At 33.0% G+C, this 16,304-nt stretch overlaps 1 protein-coding gene across 1 annotated transcript in view; it reads left to right on the forward strand.

Annotated features, from left to right (window-relative positions):
* Positions 1 to 3,310: 3,310 nt before the first annotated feature.
* LOC127715627 (DNA repair protein RAD50-like) overlaps positions 3,311 to 16,304 on the forward strand; it is a 93,183-nt gene continuing 80,189 nt past the window's right edge. Inside the window, exons 1-7 of the mRNA XM_052221731.1 lie at positions 3,311 to 3,409; positions 8,240 to 8,392; positions 9,288 to 9,374; positions 11,340 to 11,441; positions 13,109 to 13,213; positions 14,631 to 14,704; positions 15,133 to 15,238. Coding sequence (XP_052077691.1) covers positions 8,264 to 8,392; positions 9,288 to 9,374; positions 11,340 to 11,441; positions 13,109 to 13,213; positions 14,631 to 14,704; positions 15,133 to 15,238 — 603 coding nt within the window. The 5' untranslated portion in view covers positions 3,311 to 3,409; positions 8,240 to 8,263. The remainder of the gene's footprint in view (positions 3,410 to 8,239; positions 8,393 to 9,287; positions 9,375 to 11,339; positions 11,442 to 13,108; positions 13,214 to 14,630; positions 14,705 to 15,132; positions 15,239 to 16,304) is intronic.

Genomic DNA, 16,304 nt, shown 5'->3' on the forward strand with positions numbered 1-16,304 from the left:
AACATTTTAGAATATATACATAATTCATGACATAAATCTCTTTTTTTTTTTGTTCATCTTGTGTTGCTGATAACTTTTGTGTTTTCAATTTATCTCTATCTTATATTATATATAATATTGTCGAAAATACAAATAAATGTGTAAAATCGCCATTTAAGGGCAATAACTGCTATTAGAAATGGACTGATAATTTTAGCTGCGTTGACCAATTTCTGGATTTTGTCTTGCTAAGTTTTAAATTTTTAAAAGTTTCTCTCTATCTTCTATAGTTTTTTTTTTATCAAAACGCAAACATGTGTATAATTGTAATGTAAGAACAATAACTCCTATATTATAAAAAAAGGTAAAAATGTTCAGTTAGGTTCATTCATTCTTATAAGGAGTCAACAGATGATTAAGGCCATGAAGATGTTTTGTAGACCTTGTCTTGCCGATAATATTTTCTATTTAAAGATACTCTCTATCTATTATGGTTTTCAATATAATAGGCAAAACGCAAAAACTATATGGTGAAGGTGGACTGATTTGTTTGACTTCGTTGACTTATTTCTTTTTGCTTATCATTTTGCTTTTTACAGTTTCTATCTATCTTCTCTGTATTTTTTTATTATAAAAACGTAAAGATAGGTAAATTGTCATGTAAGAGCAATAACTCCTATAGAGAACAACACGCATAAGGAGCTGACTGTCAATTTCAGAAGTGAATTATTTGTAGATCTTGCCTTGTTGATCATTTTTGCTGATTACAGTTTTCTTTATTTACTTCAGTTTTGCCAACAATTCTAAAATCGTTAAAACTCATGACTAAAGGGCAATAACTCATATAAGGAGCATTTAAATTATTTTTGGCTATACTGATCAATAATGGTGGATCATGGTAGAGTTTGTTTTATTCATCTTTTTTACTGTTAAAGTTTTTCTCTATCTATACAATAATTTTTCCCCAAAATGTAAAAATGGCCACAAATCACCATTTACGGCAAAATCCCCTGTATGGAGTCGGCTGGTGATTCGGCCAGCATGACTTATTTGTATGTAGATCTCGTCTTTTTGATCAATTTTGCTGGGCAAAGATTCTCTCTATCTATTATAATTTTTCAAGATAATATGCAGAACAAAATATAAAAAGGGTAAAAATCATTAAAGTGCAACAGTTCCAAGAAGTCGACTGATGATTTTATATAATAAAAGACCAATCTCCAAAAAATGTCACCTTTTTTTGTATGAGGCTTAGAAACTTGGGAAGGGCGAGATAAACTGAGTCCTTCATGTCACCTCATTTTTTTTACAATCTTGGATTCGTTTATGGATCGGAAATAAAATTTATTTCGGGGTTAAAATTTTCCAAACAAAAAAATGATACTTTTATGACATTGTATACGGCAGCTAAAAATTGCTACAAATCATATTTATGAAAATTTAAATTCAGCGAAAACGAAAGAAGAGAAGTTACAAATGAAATACTTTTTTAATGTAGCAGTTACTAAATGACAAACCCGCTTCAACTTATGAATCGAGTTTAATTTGAATGTAAGTTCCACTCTCGTGCTGGTTCAAACCTGAAAGATTTCCTACCATACATAAAAGTTCGGGGTCAGGTAACTCTGCAGTTTCGGCATGCCTGTAATAATTATTGAAGCAATGTATTTATTATTACCAAAAACCTTTTTCCAATCTTCAATCACTACATATGTAAGACTATACGCCATCTAATTTGCTATCGAGTTGACCTCCGAAAAGTCCCGATGGCCGGGCGATGGTCATACGAACCGATATAGAAATAAATAGAAATAGATACACAAGCAAGCATGCATGCAATCGTTAAAAGACTTTTCTAGGTCTGTTTGACTTCATGCCATAGATAAAAAAAATGTAAATCATCAGTTTACCGAATCAGTCAACGAAACGGTTCTTCCTAGTGGCTCCTTGGTTTCACTTTTTAATTTTGAAACTCTTTTCTTTTTATTAACTGAACACACTTAGCATATGCGTTACTCATCTCCATGCAGATAATGATCAAATGATGCATGCATACGGATTCAAATGATGTTGAATTATTGTCTTGCAAACCAATAATATATCAGCGACAAAATTTACTGCTAATAGCAAAATATTATTTCAACATTCCGCTTTTAAAAATGTTTGAAAAAAATCGTGTTTTATTTTATTGTCTAAATTTTAGCTAATTTTCCTTTAAAGGGTTTTTTTTTGTGAGGACTGGTTTGGTGTGACGAAGTTATAGTTTGGAAAAATACTGTCAACATCAGTAGCTTTTTTTATTATTATTAATTTACCCATTTGTTTTGCTAAAAAATATATTTATCTAAGTCAGCAAATGAAAAAAAATAGCATTCAGTGATTCAGGGTGATTATCTTTAATTGTGAGTATGCTTTAAGCATCTTTATGTATATATACATACATATAACCAAGGACGTATAATTAGCATATAGTTATACGTCCTTGGTTATATGTATGTATATACATAAAGATGCTTAAAGCATACTAATATACGTCCTTGACATAACGTAGCTCTTTTAAACTTAATGTTTATTTTCTACCGCTTCAAACTTTTCACTAAAAATTATCCCAAGCAACATCTATATCATCACATTCAGCTAAATCGAAAAACGGTAGAAAAAAATTATGTTTCAAATCTTGTAAAACGTTTTCTTGGTGCATTTTTTTTTAATTTCTCAGTGTGTCAGACACATTTTCCTGTCAGGTAAGCCGTCATGCAGTCCGGTCGTATATTTACAGTAGCTCAGAGGCGGATTTAGGGGGGGGGGGGGGGGGGGGCAGGGGGCCCGGCCCCCCTTTTGTGGGAAAAATTTGGTTGATTATATAGGGAATCACTGAAGCATGACTGAAGCGGGCCCCCTCTTAGGCGGTCAGTTGGCCCCACTTATGAAAATTTCTGGATCCGCCTCTGTAGCTAATAAATTTAATAATCTATTATTCGCCGAAGTAAGTTCACAATCAAATGATTTAGCTGTAGCTTCACGTTCATCATACAGTATATATAATGTATGTCGGCTTTAACCACTGGTTTGTGTTTGAAGGGTGGAAACTAACATTTGTTTTACAAAATTACTATACTACTCTGAGAGGGTTTCTATCGAAAGCTCACACACAAAGAAGACAGGGAAGTTGTTTATATCTACCCCGTTCTTGCTTTTGATTAGTTAAGCGACAAAGAATGAAATGAATGATATGTCTATTATTTTACTTTTAACCGTGGACATATTTTATTTCTAACAGTTTATAAAATCAGCACGCAAATTAGCGGGAATTTAGTTACCTCCCCTTGCAAGAATCTTCTTCGATCTTGGGAAAGTGATGAAGTTTGAAAATGAATAAAAAGTAAACAAAAACACACACATATACATTGCTGCTTATATCATATGCTAGGTAAGTGTACATTTCTTCAGAATATTTCTTTTGGAAATCTTACACTTAAAACATTTTTCGTTGGGAATGTTGATGTGATCTGCTGAAGTGCTTTATCGTGTGAGACTGGAAAAAAATCGCGGGAAGATGTCCAAATATATTTATTTTGAAGTGTAGCGGTGTTTCCCTAGACCTTTAAATTAACAGCACTTATTTGCTCAGTTGATAAATTTATATTAACGTGAGAACGGTGCTTCATTGTGCCACGGGACACCGTCACGAAAGTGGTAAACTGTTAGTAAAGGGAGACAATTCAATTTGTACTGGAATAGTAAAATTCTTGGTACATTGGACATTCATGTACCTGCGAACGTTTGAAAATCACTAGACCGTCAACATTTTTGAAGGCAACTATTTTTCTTGGTGTTTATGTGGGCACTGTTTTTACTTTAAAAATATTGTCATATGTTCTTCTTTTTCTAAAAGGCACTGCCACTGGCTACGGTTACATTGAAATGTAGTCCAAATAATTATGTCTTGAAAGGCTATTTTAATTTTTTTCTGGGACGCCTTCCTACGACATCATAACGCTGAAGCCTTTTTTTCTTTCTGGACTTGGGGAGAGAATTTTGGGCAGAATCAAATTTCCAGACAAAATAAATTGAACGTTCAGGAAATTCGGGTCCATTAAATTTACGGAGTTTGATAATTTATATTCGCCGGAAGTGAAGTATCTTGGAAATTCAGGGAAACCATTTTGAAAACAAAATAAATATTTGCCCATCTTAAATGGAATCGTATCTTATTTTATCATTTCTATTGGATATTTCTGGAAATATTTTGCACCAATAAGCACACAAAAGGTGAGACTTCATATCTTTGCAAAAATTTCTAACCGTAAATGAAGATTTCATGCCAAAATTGGGTCTCAAAGTTTCCCCCAAAAATTCTCTTTCAAAGTCCAGACGGAAAAAATGGCTTCAGCATTATGACGTCGTAGGGAGGCGTCCCAGAAAAAAATTAAAACAGCCTTTCAAGACGTCATAATTATTTGGACTAATTGAAATGTAACAATAATAAAAAAGTTATTGTTACATGGGAGACTAATAATTTCCGGAATGCAGGGTTGGGTAAGGAACCGATTTATTACGAATGTATCAATAATATAAATTTTTGTGTCTACGGTTACGTTAATGCACTTCAATGTATGCTGTGACTAGTAAATTGTATTAAAATAAAACTTGAAAACTTTTATTTGAATTTTACAATATTGCATACAATTTTTTAAAATTTTATTTACAATGGCAGTTTCTACACATCCCGTATGTTGTCTTGGATGCATGTTTCAGTCCAACGCATTTTTGGTGAAACCACTCTAGGCAGCCATAACAAACGTGTGATGCAGCAATGTGCACGTCGGTTTTGCAGACTTTACAATAATAATAATAATAATAATAATAATATATCAAGTACATATCGAAGAATTTAGCAACAAAACTATAGAAGGTTATAATTAAAGTTTAATAAATCTAACGTAACAATAACACAACGTAACCGTAGACACGAATATTATTTTTACATTCCTAATTAATCAGTTCCTTACCCAACCCTGCATTCCGGCAATTAGTCTCCAATGTAACAATAACTTTTTTATTATTGTTACATTTCAATGTAACTGTAGCCAGTGCCTTTCTAAAAAACTGCAAGGATCAAGCCTTTATTTTTAAAAGGTTTTTATGCCCCTGCCGTAGTGAACAATTTAGTGTTACCCATTTCTGTGCTAACTTCTTTCCGTTTGCCAGACCTTCCTTCCGTTTTGTTTTCCGTCTGTCCTATTTTAGTTTCCACACTTTAACTTAAGTTTTATTCATCCAAATTTTATGAAACTCGTACTCAATGCTTAAGAATCAAAACTCACAGACATATTTTGAATTTGGGCAGTGAGTAACTTACTGTTTTAGAGTTATGCCCTTTTATTTAACTTGGAAAATTGCTAATTTTTTCGTTACTGCACTCTAGCTTAAGTTTTCCTCATCTAAATTTTATACAGGGGCCTCGGTGGCATAGTGGTCTTAAGTAGTCGAATTACTGTATCACTAGCCTGTCAACACTGAGGTTGTGAGTTGGAATTCCACACAAGACAGGTGCACGCGACTCCATTCTTAATTGACTAGGATTGTCAGTTTTCCTACCAAAGGTTGTGGATCTCTCAGGGCATTCCGGCTCCTTCCACCAATAAAAACTGACTGCCACGAAATAGCACAAAAGTGTTGAAAGTGGCGTTAAACACCAATCAATCAATCTAAATTTCATATAACTCGTACACAATGCTAAGAACCACAATACCCAGACATAGTTTTAATTTTGGCAGTACGTCATTAACGGTCCTAGAGTTATGCCTTTTATAATATGGAAAATAGCAAATTTTTCAGTTTCCACACTCTAATTTAAAGTTTGTCGCATCCAAATTTTATGAAACTCATACACAATGCTAAAAACCACAACAAGCAGACAGAGTTTGAATTTGGGCAGTGAGTCATTTACCAGAGTTATGCCTCTTTTTAACTTGAAAAATTGCAAAGCTTGAACATTTGTGTCCTCAGACACATTCTCCTTTTATTTTTATACGACCGTATAATGGTATGATGTCGTCGTCGTCCGAAGACACATTGGTTTCCGGACAATAACTTAAGTTAAGTGAATGGATCTCTATGAAATTTTTTAAGAAGGTTCAATACCACTAAAGGAAGGTTTGGATTGATTTTGGGGATGATGGTCCCAACCGTTTAGGAATTGGGGGCCCAAAAAGGGGCTCAAAACAAGCATTTTTCTAGTTTCAGGATAATAACTTGTGTATAAGTATTTCGATTGCTCTGAAATTGTACCACAATGTTTAATAACACAAGTAGAAGGTTGGGATTCATTTCAGGGGTTATGGGGGCCAACAGTTTAGGAATTAAGGGCCAAAAAGGGGCCAAAAAGAAGCATTTTTCTAGTTCCCAGACAATAACTTGTGTGTAAGTGTATGGATCTCTCTGACATTGTACCACAAGGTTCCATATAACAAAGGGAAGGCTGGGATTGAGTTCGGGGTTAATTGTCCCAAACATGTAGGAAATAGGGCCAAAAACAAGCATTTTTCTAGTTTCCAGACAATAACTTGTGTGTAAGTGTATGGATCTCTCTGAAATTGTACTACAAGGTTCCATAGTACAAAGGAAAGGCTGGGATTGAGTTTTTGGGTTATTGCTCCAAGGGGAGTTTCAAAAAGTGGGGGGAGAAGAATTTTTTTCCCAATTTTTTTAAGGGATTCATATTTTTTTTTCAAAATTTTAAAATTTCGAAGTTTCAAGAAGAAATCTTCAATTGCGCAATAAGATCTTTGACCACATTTATTTTGTATCAGAAAGCTATATTATGTCAAAAATTTGATCACAATCCAAATTCAGACAGTATCAAGCTTGAATATTGTGTCCAAATTTGCCCCAACTGTTCAGGGTTTGACCTCTGCAGTCGTATCAGGCTGTGCTCAGCGAAGCATTTTATTTAATTTAGAGAACAGATATCTTCTTTATTTATCTTGATTTGACCATTATGATTTCTCTTTTTTACATATTGTTGATTAATTGATTTTCATGGGTGGCAATTTTCATCGATTGAAGAGAATTTTATTTTCTTGGATATTTGATTTTTATGCCCCCGTCTGTCCGTCCGTCCGTCCGTACGTCCCAAAATTGGTTTCCGTTCTCTAACTTTAGTTTGCCTCAACCAAATGTTATGAAACTTATACACAATGCTTATTAACACAAAACACAGGTCAAGTTTGAATTTGGTTGGTGTCACTTTTACCGTTCTAGAGTTATGCCCTTTACAAATGGAAAAATTGCTGAATTTTTCGTTTCCGTTCTCTCACTTTAGTTTGCCTCAACCAAATGTTATGAAACTTATACACAATGCTTATAACCACAAAACACAGATCAAGTTTGAATTTTGATGGTGTCACTTTATCTGTTCTAGAGTTATGCCCTTTACAAATGGAAAATTGCTGAATTTTTCGTTTCCGTTCTCTAACTTTAGTTTGCCTCAACCAAATGTTTTGAAACTTATACACAATGCTTATTACCACAAAACACAGATCAAGTTTGAATTTTGGTGGCGTCACTTTTACCGTTCTAGAGTTATGCCCCTTCACAAATGGAAAAATTGCTGAATTTTTTCGTTTCAGTTCTCTAACTTCAGTTTGCCTCAACCAAATGTTATGAAACCTATACACAATACTTATTACCTCAAAACTCAGATCAAGTACAAATTTGGGTAGCGTCACTATTACAGTTCTTGAGTTATGTCCCTTTATAACGTTACATGCAAGCGGTGGCATTATCTGTGTCCCATGGACACATTCCCCATTTATTTTGGTTTTTTCCAAAGTCTGCATTAAAGCCTATAGAAATTTTGCTCTTCCTTTTACATTTAAAATTGTGGTTTGACTTTACGCACAAAGTCTTCGATTTTGATACATTGTATCTCATGAATAATAATGAATCCTTAGTCATGTCAGATGTACAATGTAATTGTTTTTTCTGGGTTTTTTTTTTTTGAGCAAAATGATCTCTGTCAGTTAACTAAGTTTAGGATTCATTGATGTACATAGTACAAAATGTACTCTAAAAAAACCTTTCCAAACGCATTGTTTATTTCTTAACAGTAACAATGAATTATAGAACTTTTGATAAGAAAAGGACAGGTACACATGTAGTAGACTTATTGCTTTCTTTGGATTCAAATGAAAAGTAATCAAGGTAATGTAGATCTAACATTTTTTGTTTTTCTGTATTTTATATGTATTTTTAGGGGTCGCAGCATAATCTCATCAACATGTCTTCCATTGATAAGATGAGTGTCCAGGGTATAAGGAGTTTTGGACCTGATGACAAAGAAAAACAAATTATACAGTTCTTTACTCCTTTGACTCTAATTTTGGGTCCTAATGGTACTGGGAAAACTGTGAGTGTTGTAATATTTTATAAGCTTTGTGAGCAATTAGTCTGGTTGAAATACAGATCCCGTGTCAATACTTCACTCACAAGGAACTGAAAATGTTTTGCCATAAGGATCCATGCTATAAAAAAATTCATGGCTAAAATTTCATTGGCTGCTATTATTGTAATTATTACCAAAACAGAAAGTAGAATGGAGTGTTGTCAGATTCTTGTAAGCAAAGCGGGGACACAAGATCTGTATGATAATCAGATTAATAAGCAATCACCCGGTCTTAACATAACAAATCGCATTGATCATGTTTATGTTAGGATAAGAAGAAATGTTTCCTTGATTCTACAGTGGAAAACTTAGAAGAAAGAAAATATTAAAGGATTTTGATAGACTTTTCAAAATTTTATCAAATATTGTAAAAATTGAAACTATTCAGATGTATGAATTAAGAAGGATTTTTAGTACATAGGAGCGACACAAATTATACATATGTTATATTTAAAAGAATTTTTTTCTGTTTACCAAATAAATTTCAACTAAAAAATAACTGTGAAACATGTGCCTATTACTAATGCAATTTATGTATGTCTGTTCTGATAAGTGTGACACTTCAGTAGATTATAAGTTGTTTTGCTTCTTTGCACACATCTACTAATTCAAAAAGTAAACTTTTAATGTATGATGGTCATTTTATACTTTTCATCAGGAAGAAAGTCTTATTAGGAAACTTGTGTATTCCTAATATTGATAAATATGATAGTAAGATACATGTATCATAGAACAAATACCATATTTTTGATAAGCTATGAAGCTTTGTTTTATTACCAAAGTCTTTCTTGTAACCTTTCCATTACCACATAGAATATTTTACAGTAATTTGGAATTAACTGCTTTCTTTGAATTTTAGACTGTAATAGAAGCACTGAAGTACATAACAACAGGTGTCATGCCCCCAGGAGCTACCAGAGGGGGAGCTTTTGTTCATGATCCTAAGGTGAGATTATTTACAGGTCAAATACATTATGATTGATTGATGCTTGCTTATTGTCCAATGGCAATATTACATGTATATTTTCAGGGACTTTCCTTTTTAATGAGATATAAAAATACTATTAAGATTTGTTAACACACTACCTCACGAGATAACAATCTGCAGAAAGAAATTTTGCCCTAAGACAAATTATTCTCACCCTGAGATGACTAATTTTTGGTCTTACTTCTATTTGACACATTTTTTACAGAGAAAAAACAAATACAAAATTTAAGTCTGGATTCATTACTACGTCAAAAGATGAAACCCAGGACACCATGAACATCAAGGGAACACACCACCACAAGACAACAGGTGATTTGAAAAGCATTAGCGTCTCAATAATAGTGTTTAATCTAAAGCAATTTAGCATGGCGGGACGCCATTCCCTTTTTCCTGACACCATGCCCTTTTTCCTCGAAAAATTTGATGCCATGTGTCCTATACTGTTATCAGGATCAAGTTCGGGCTGCCGTATTGGGTTTTTGTCTGATCGAAGGGCAACAAGTATTGACTTAAGTTGGTTGCATATTATTTCAAGAAAACAATATTTACCACTTCCGGGAGACTAGAGAGCGTACATCAAATCATTCTTATTTTCGGCAAAATAAGTTTGTTACTTCATTAGAACGTGATAAATGTTGCCTGAAGTAAATTTGTAATACATTTATTGCATTAAAAACATATTCCTTTCCAAATTGCATGCCAAACATTGTTTATTTTTGTAAATTTTCTTCGTCCGCCATTGAAATATTTGTACGAACTACGGATCAGAGTCTGGATTCATCGGGAACGGACCAGCTATGAACGAAATCTGGATTCTTACGATAACGACTACAGACGCATGAATGGCACAGCTAACAGAAGAATATTGATTTTAAAAGGAAAAATTACGCATTCCACACATATAAACATTCTTTTGGTTAGATCTACTTGATTAATACATAAACCGCCTCAACAAAGTACAAAAAAGGGGAGCCCGTTATGTCTGTAATAACTACTGAGATAAAACCCCTGAATGTGTCACCAACATGATTCAGCTTCTTAACTAGGATTCACTACAAGAACGACGTAAGGACCATCGCCTGTTGATCATGTACAAGGCCGTCAATGGCATAATTTCCATACCAGAAACCGACAGCATCATCAACAAAAGTGACAACCGAACCAGAGGTGCAAACAGACTGATGCAAATCTACACCAAAACAGAAGTGTACAAACAATCCTTCTTTCCACACACTATCCAGAATTGGAATTGTTGTTGTTGTTGTTGTTGTTGTTGTTGTTGTTGTTGTTGTTGTTGTTGTTGTTGTTGTTGTTGTTGTTGTTGTTGTTGTTGTTGTTGTTGTTGTTGTTGTTGTTGTTGTTGTTGTTGTTGTTGTTGTTGTTGTTGTTGTTGTTGTTGTTGTTGTTGTTGTTGTTGTTGTTGTTGTTGTTGTTGTTGTTGTTGTTGTTGTTGTTGTTGTTGTTGTTGTTGTTGTTGTTGTTGTTGTTGTTGTTGTTGTTGTTGTTGTTGTTGTTGTTGTTGTTGTTGTTGTTGTTGTTGTTGTTGTTGTTGTTGTTGTTGTTGTTGTTGTTGTTGTTGTTGTTGTTGTTGTTGTTGTTGTTGTTGTTGTTGTTGTTGTTGTTGTTCCAGCTTTACTTTGTTAAATTTATATATCTTTTTAATGGGAAACACTGAATATGTGTAAATTACTATTTTATTAATGTGCCCTATTTGGCAAAAAATTAATGTTTAAAAATTACCATGCCCTTATTCAGTTCTAGATAAAGCACTACAATAAACTGAAAAACATGACAGTTTTGTGGTCAATATTTTGTTATGCATGGATGCACCATTATATTTTTATCAACACAGTTACTTTGGATTTACTCTTCATGACAATGGCTCTGTAGATCATTGTTCAAATGTTTGATTTGTATTTACAGTTTGCCAATGAAAGAGAAGTAAAGGCTCAAATCAGGTTACAGTTCCATGATGTATCAGGGCAAATGACCATAGTACAGCGTAGTATGACTGCTACTCAAAAGGTACAAAAACTGAAATTTCACAAATTTTTGTTCTGTTTTTATCATTGCAAAAATTGCAACGGGATATGTTTAGCAAAATTAAACCTTGCAGCATTTCCTGAAATTGCAATTTCCTTTCTAAATTGCAATAATTTTGAAAACGCTTGCCAAAATTTCTGAATTTATTGTATCCATTGTCATATAAGTAATTATGCATGATTTGAGTGGATTTAATCTTAGTCGATTGTTCTATACAAGTAATATAAACCTTTTTGTTCTGTAGTGAGGTGCTACATGTACATGTATGACTTGATTAGGATAATTAAAAATTTAAAATACACACTGGAATATTTAAAGATTATTTGTTCATTCAAATAATAACAAACTTGTATATAATGCTCTGATAGAAGTATAACTCTATAATAACAACAGATGTATTGACGTTTTGTAATTTTGGCATAAATACTGATTCAGGTTGTTCATTACTATAAGAGTAAGAAGATGTGGTATAATTGCCAATGAGACAACTCTCCACCAGAGACCAAATGACATAGAAGTTAACAGCTATAGGTCACTGAATGGTCTTCAACAATGAGCAAAACCCATACCGCATAGTCAGCTATAAAAGGCCCTAAACTGGAATACTTGAATCAGTTTTACCAAAGAGGATCATAATTGCAATCAGGATATTTATATTAGAATACTGTGGAATTCCAAGAAAAAAATTTATCACTGAAATAAGTATTAATAGGACAGGAATATCAACTATTTCAAATGTTTTATTCAAAGTTACAGAATTGGAATCTGCCATGTTTTATATGTCTGCTCGCATGAACGATAACTCTACTTATTGAAAACACTAAAACAATTTGCTGCAATGTCGGAATCAGAATTTTTTGGAACCTCTTTTTAAAGGTCACATCTCTTGAGTGGTCACTTTTGGTACTTCCCATGAGTGACTGCTCAATACAGGTTTGGCTCTCTAACATTTATCTGTTTTAAAAGGGAATAAATTTATAACAGAAACACAAAAACAAAATTCCTGATTGTGTATTAGAATAGGTGACATACAATGTAGAATGGAAGGTAAGATGGGTGTAAGTAATATCTTTATAAGGGGAGATCATGAAAATTACATCTCATATTGATAGGACCATTAGTCTAGATGATTAGTTGATTAACAAAGTAAGTATAAAAAAAAACTTATCAAAGATACAAGGCTTGTAATATTGTATGCCAGATGAAAGTCTCCTTTACAAAAGACTTATCAGTGACACTCCAATAAAAAAATATTAAAAAGCCAAATAAAGTACAAAATCAAAAAGCATTAGGACCAAAAAGTCAGAACGGTTTTGCCAAAACAGCTAAGGTAATATATTTATTGTGGTATTTACTAGAAATTGTAGTATCTTTCAAAAGTTGTATATAGACATGATAGAATTTATCTACCTCTAGAATATGTGCTAGTTCAACATATGAACTGTGACAATCCAAATTGTAATATAAACTGATTTAAAAACACTCCAGAAGATAATATGACTTGTAAAGGGATCACAACATATTTCTTCACAGTGGAGCCCCTTACCATAAAATGATTGAGCACTTCTATGATAAAACATTGTTTTCGTGACTGTATGCATACTCAAATACTTACCGGTAGATTACAATTATATTGCTTCATTATGCAGTTGAAACAAGTAACCTTAAAGACGTTAGATGGTGTTATAACCAGAAGAAATGCTGCTGGAGAGAAGAAAAGTATCAGCTCTAAATGTGCAGAAATTGATAAAGAGGTAATAAATTTCATTACAGGAATTTGTTCTAAATGTGCTGAAATTGATAAAGATGCCTTACACTTCATACTAGTTCTAAATGTGCTTTATACCAGAAATTAATCTGTATTAAAAAGTAATAATTCTGTAATACCAGTATATCTCAGGGTTTTTTTTGGGGTCCTGGCTCTACTACTAAGGGGTGTTTAACGATTTTGACTACCCTGGAGCTCTACTACTATGGGGTGTTTAATGACCTTGACTACCCTGGAGCTCTACTACTAGTGGGGTGTTTAATGACCTTGACTACCCTGGGTCTCTGATTAACAGTCAAACTTCAATCTGAACCTCAACTTTAATAGTCTTTATTAGTTTTATTTGCTTTATGGTGGTGGGGGGTTTATCTGAAAGCTCCCTGGCTATGGGTGTGCACAAGAACACATAATCAAAATGCCTGATCATATATTAGAAAAGGTGACAGAATGGAAATAAAAAAAATAAAAAAATAAATTTTTTATAGATCATGAAGCAGTTCATCTACAGATGCACTGTAAAAAAAAACTAAATTCTGAAATAATTGTGAGGTTTTTATTAATGCTAATAATGAGACTTGGTGATTATCACAATAATAAGAACTCTCATTCTGATATCTGATACATATATCTGTATGCAGATTTTCCTGAAATCAATATTATTAGTCCCCTACCAACGAAGTCGAAGGGAACTTTAGGTTTGCACTCTTGTCTGTCTGTCCGGCAAATCAGTTTCCCACACTTTTTTTCTTCGTGCTTGAAGATATTGATTTGAAATTTGGAATATACTTTTATCTTGACAAGTTACAGATCAAGTTTGAATTATGTTCTTGTCTGATGATTTTGTGCGGAGTCATGGTCCTTGAACTTAGAAAATTCACTCAAATAATCAGTTTTCCGCAATTTTTTTGTCATGCATGAAGATATTGATTTGATAATTGGTGTATAGTTTTATCATGACAAATTAAAGATCAATTTTGAATTTTTTTCTGGTCTGATGATTTTGTGCAGAGTTATGGTCCTTGGACTTAGAAAATTCACTCAAATAATCAGTTTTCCACACTTTTTTTCATCATGCTTGAAGATATTGACTTTATATTTGTTATATAGTTTACACCATGCAAAGTTATAGATTAAGTTAGCAATTTGTTCCAGTACATTGAATTCTTAACCGGTAGGGGACTATGTATTGCCATGCGATACTCTCAGAATGCTTGTTAATCTCGCATTTTGTCCATTCTTCAAAAATTGCATTAATAAAAATAAAAAATAAAATGAAAAAAATGTAAATTAATAAATACATTTTTGCATGATTTAAACCATGTTCCCGAGCCATTTGTTCCTATATTGCAATCATGACAGAGTTTTTTTATAATGGATTTATTCCACTAATGTTTATATTTCAGATGATTACAGCATTAGGTGTATCTAAGCCTGTATTAGAGAATGTTATTTTCTGTCATCAGGAGGAAGCAAATTGGTAAGGCTTACTGATGAATTTGCATTACACTTATACAGGTGTTAACTAATAAAAAAAACCAATCATACTGCACCAGATGTGCATTTTAACTAAGTAGTATTTATACAACTGGCCAATTCTATTTTAATATAATAAAAAACTTTATGAAAAAGGGGGAGGGGATGAAATAATTATTTACAACCAGGACAAAAATGATTCAAAAGTAAATACCCATAGATCACTGCCTTTATCAAATACCTTTGCCATAGGTAACACTTGAAAGGTTGATTAAGATTAAATGTGACAATGGATAAGATACAAAAAATGATCTAAATAATTTAAGTCAATGATATGAATGATAAACAGTCCCAAATGCATTCCTTGTATTGAATCATCTCCATTGTAAAATTTCTTTAATTACAAACAATAATTTGTATGTATTATTTCAGGCCTTTAAGTGAAGGAAAGCAGTTAAAAGACAAGTTTGATGACATATTTGCCTCAACAAGATATGTTAAAGCTCTGGAAACAATCAGAAAACTCAAAATGTCACAGGTGTGTTATATTAACTAAAAAAAAAGTGTGACTGGAAATTACCTGTGATCCGACATGTCATAGAATTATATTGTTTATTTTGGAAATTGATAGAAAATTTGTAAAATTGACAGAACACATGTTTCTGCTAAATCTTCTTTATCTCCCCATATTGTATCTGGGTGGACATTGTCATCTCTATCTGTACATCACAAATGTTTGTCGAAGCAAAATTATCTAGTTAACATAGGGTTACAGGTACACTAGACAAAACCACTGTATATGATGTGTAATTTCTGTATTTCAATCTGATACACAGCTCCTTGTGGTTCAGAAGAAAGAACAAATTCTTTTTAGAATATATATAGTTCAGTAGCTTAGAATAAAAGAACTGTGTGTTGCCACTAAGGTTATGTAATCACAACTGAATAGAAGGTATTCAAAGTAATTGCCTAGGTGATCTTGTAGTTTTGGCTTGCCTTGCGATGGGGAAGGTTACGGATTTCATTAGCAGCCGTGTCACAAAAATGAATTCATTTTGATGTTTCTCTGCAAAATGCACAGAAATTAGAAGAAACAACAGACCAGGTGTGTTTGACTGATCTTAATTTACAAGGATTATCACTTTTCGTGTTGAAGGTTGGTGGCTCTCTTCATGCACTCTGGCTTCTTCCAACAACAAAAACAGACCACCATAATATAGCCATAGCAGCTGAAAGTGGTGTTAAACACATACAAACAAACAAACATACAGTATAAAGTTGGACAAATACAAAGCAGTGTTGAAGATATGTTATCATCCAGATTATGTATGCAATATTTTCAGCTGTATGTTAATCATCTATCCATCTTCATCATTCAATCAAGGTTATTTACCAGTAAATTAAGCACACACACTATTTGGGTAATAAATGTATTTTTCACATAGAGGCTCTCTGCTGTGTAATAGACGGCAACATACACTGAAATGTTATACCTGGTTAATACTTTTGATACCTTGAAAAGGAGATGCCAGGTATCAAAGATACAAAAACCTTACAACAAAAGTACATCTAAAGGGCAACATACAGTCTTCAACAGTAGACAG

Source organism: Mytilus californianus, unplaced genomic scaffold (genome assembly GCF_021869535.1).
Source record: "Mytilus californianus isolate M0D057914Y unplaced genomic scaffold, xbMytCali1.0.p SCAF_9, whole genome shotgun sequence".
NCBI classification, from domain to species: domain Eukaryota; kingdom Metazoa; phylum Mollusca; class Bivalvia; order Mytilida; family Mytilidae; genus Mytilus; species Mytilus californianus.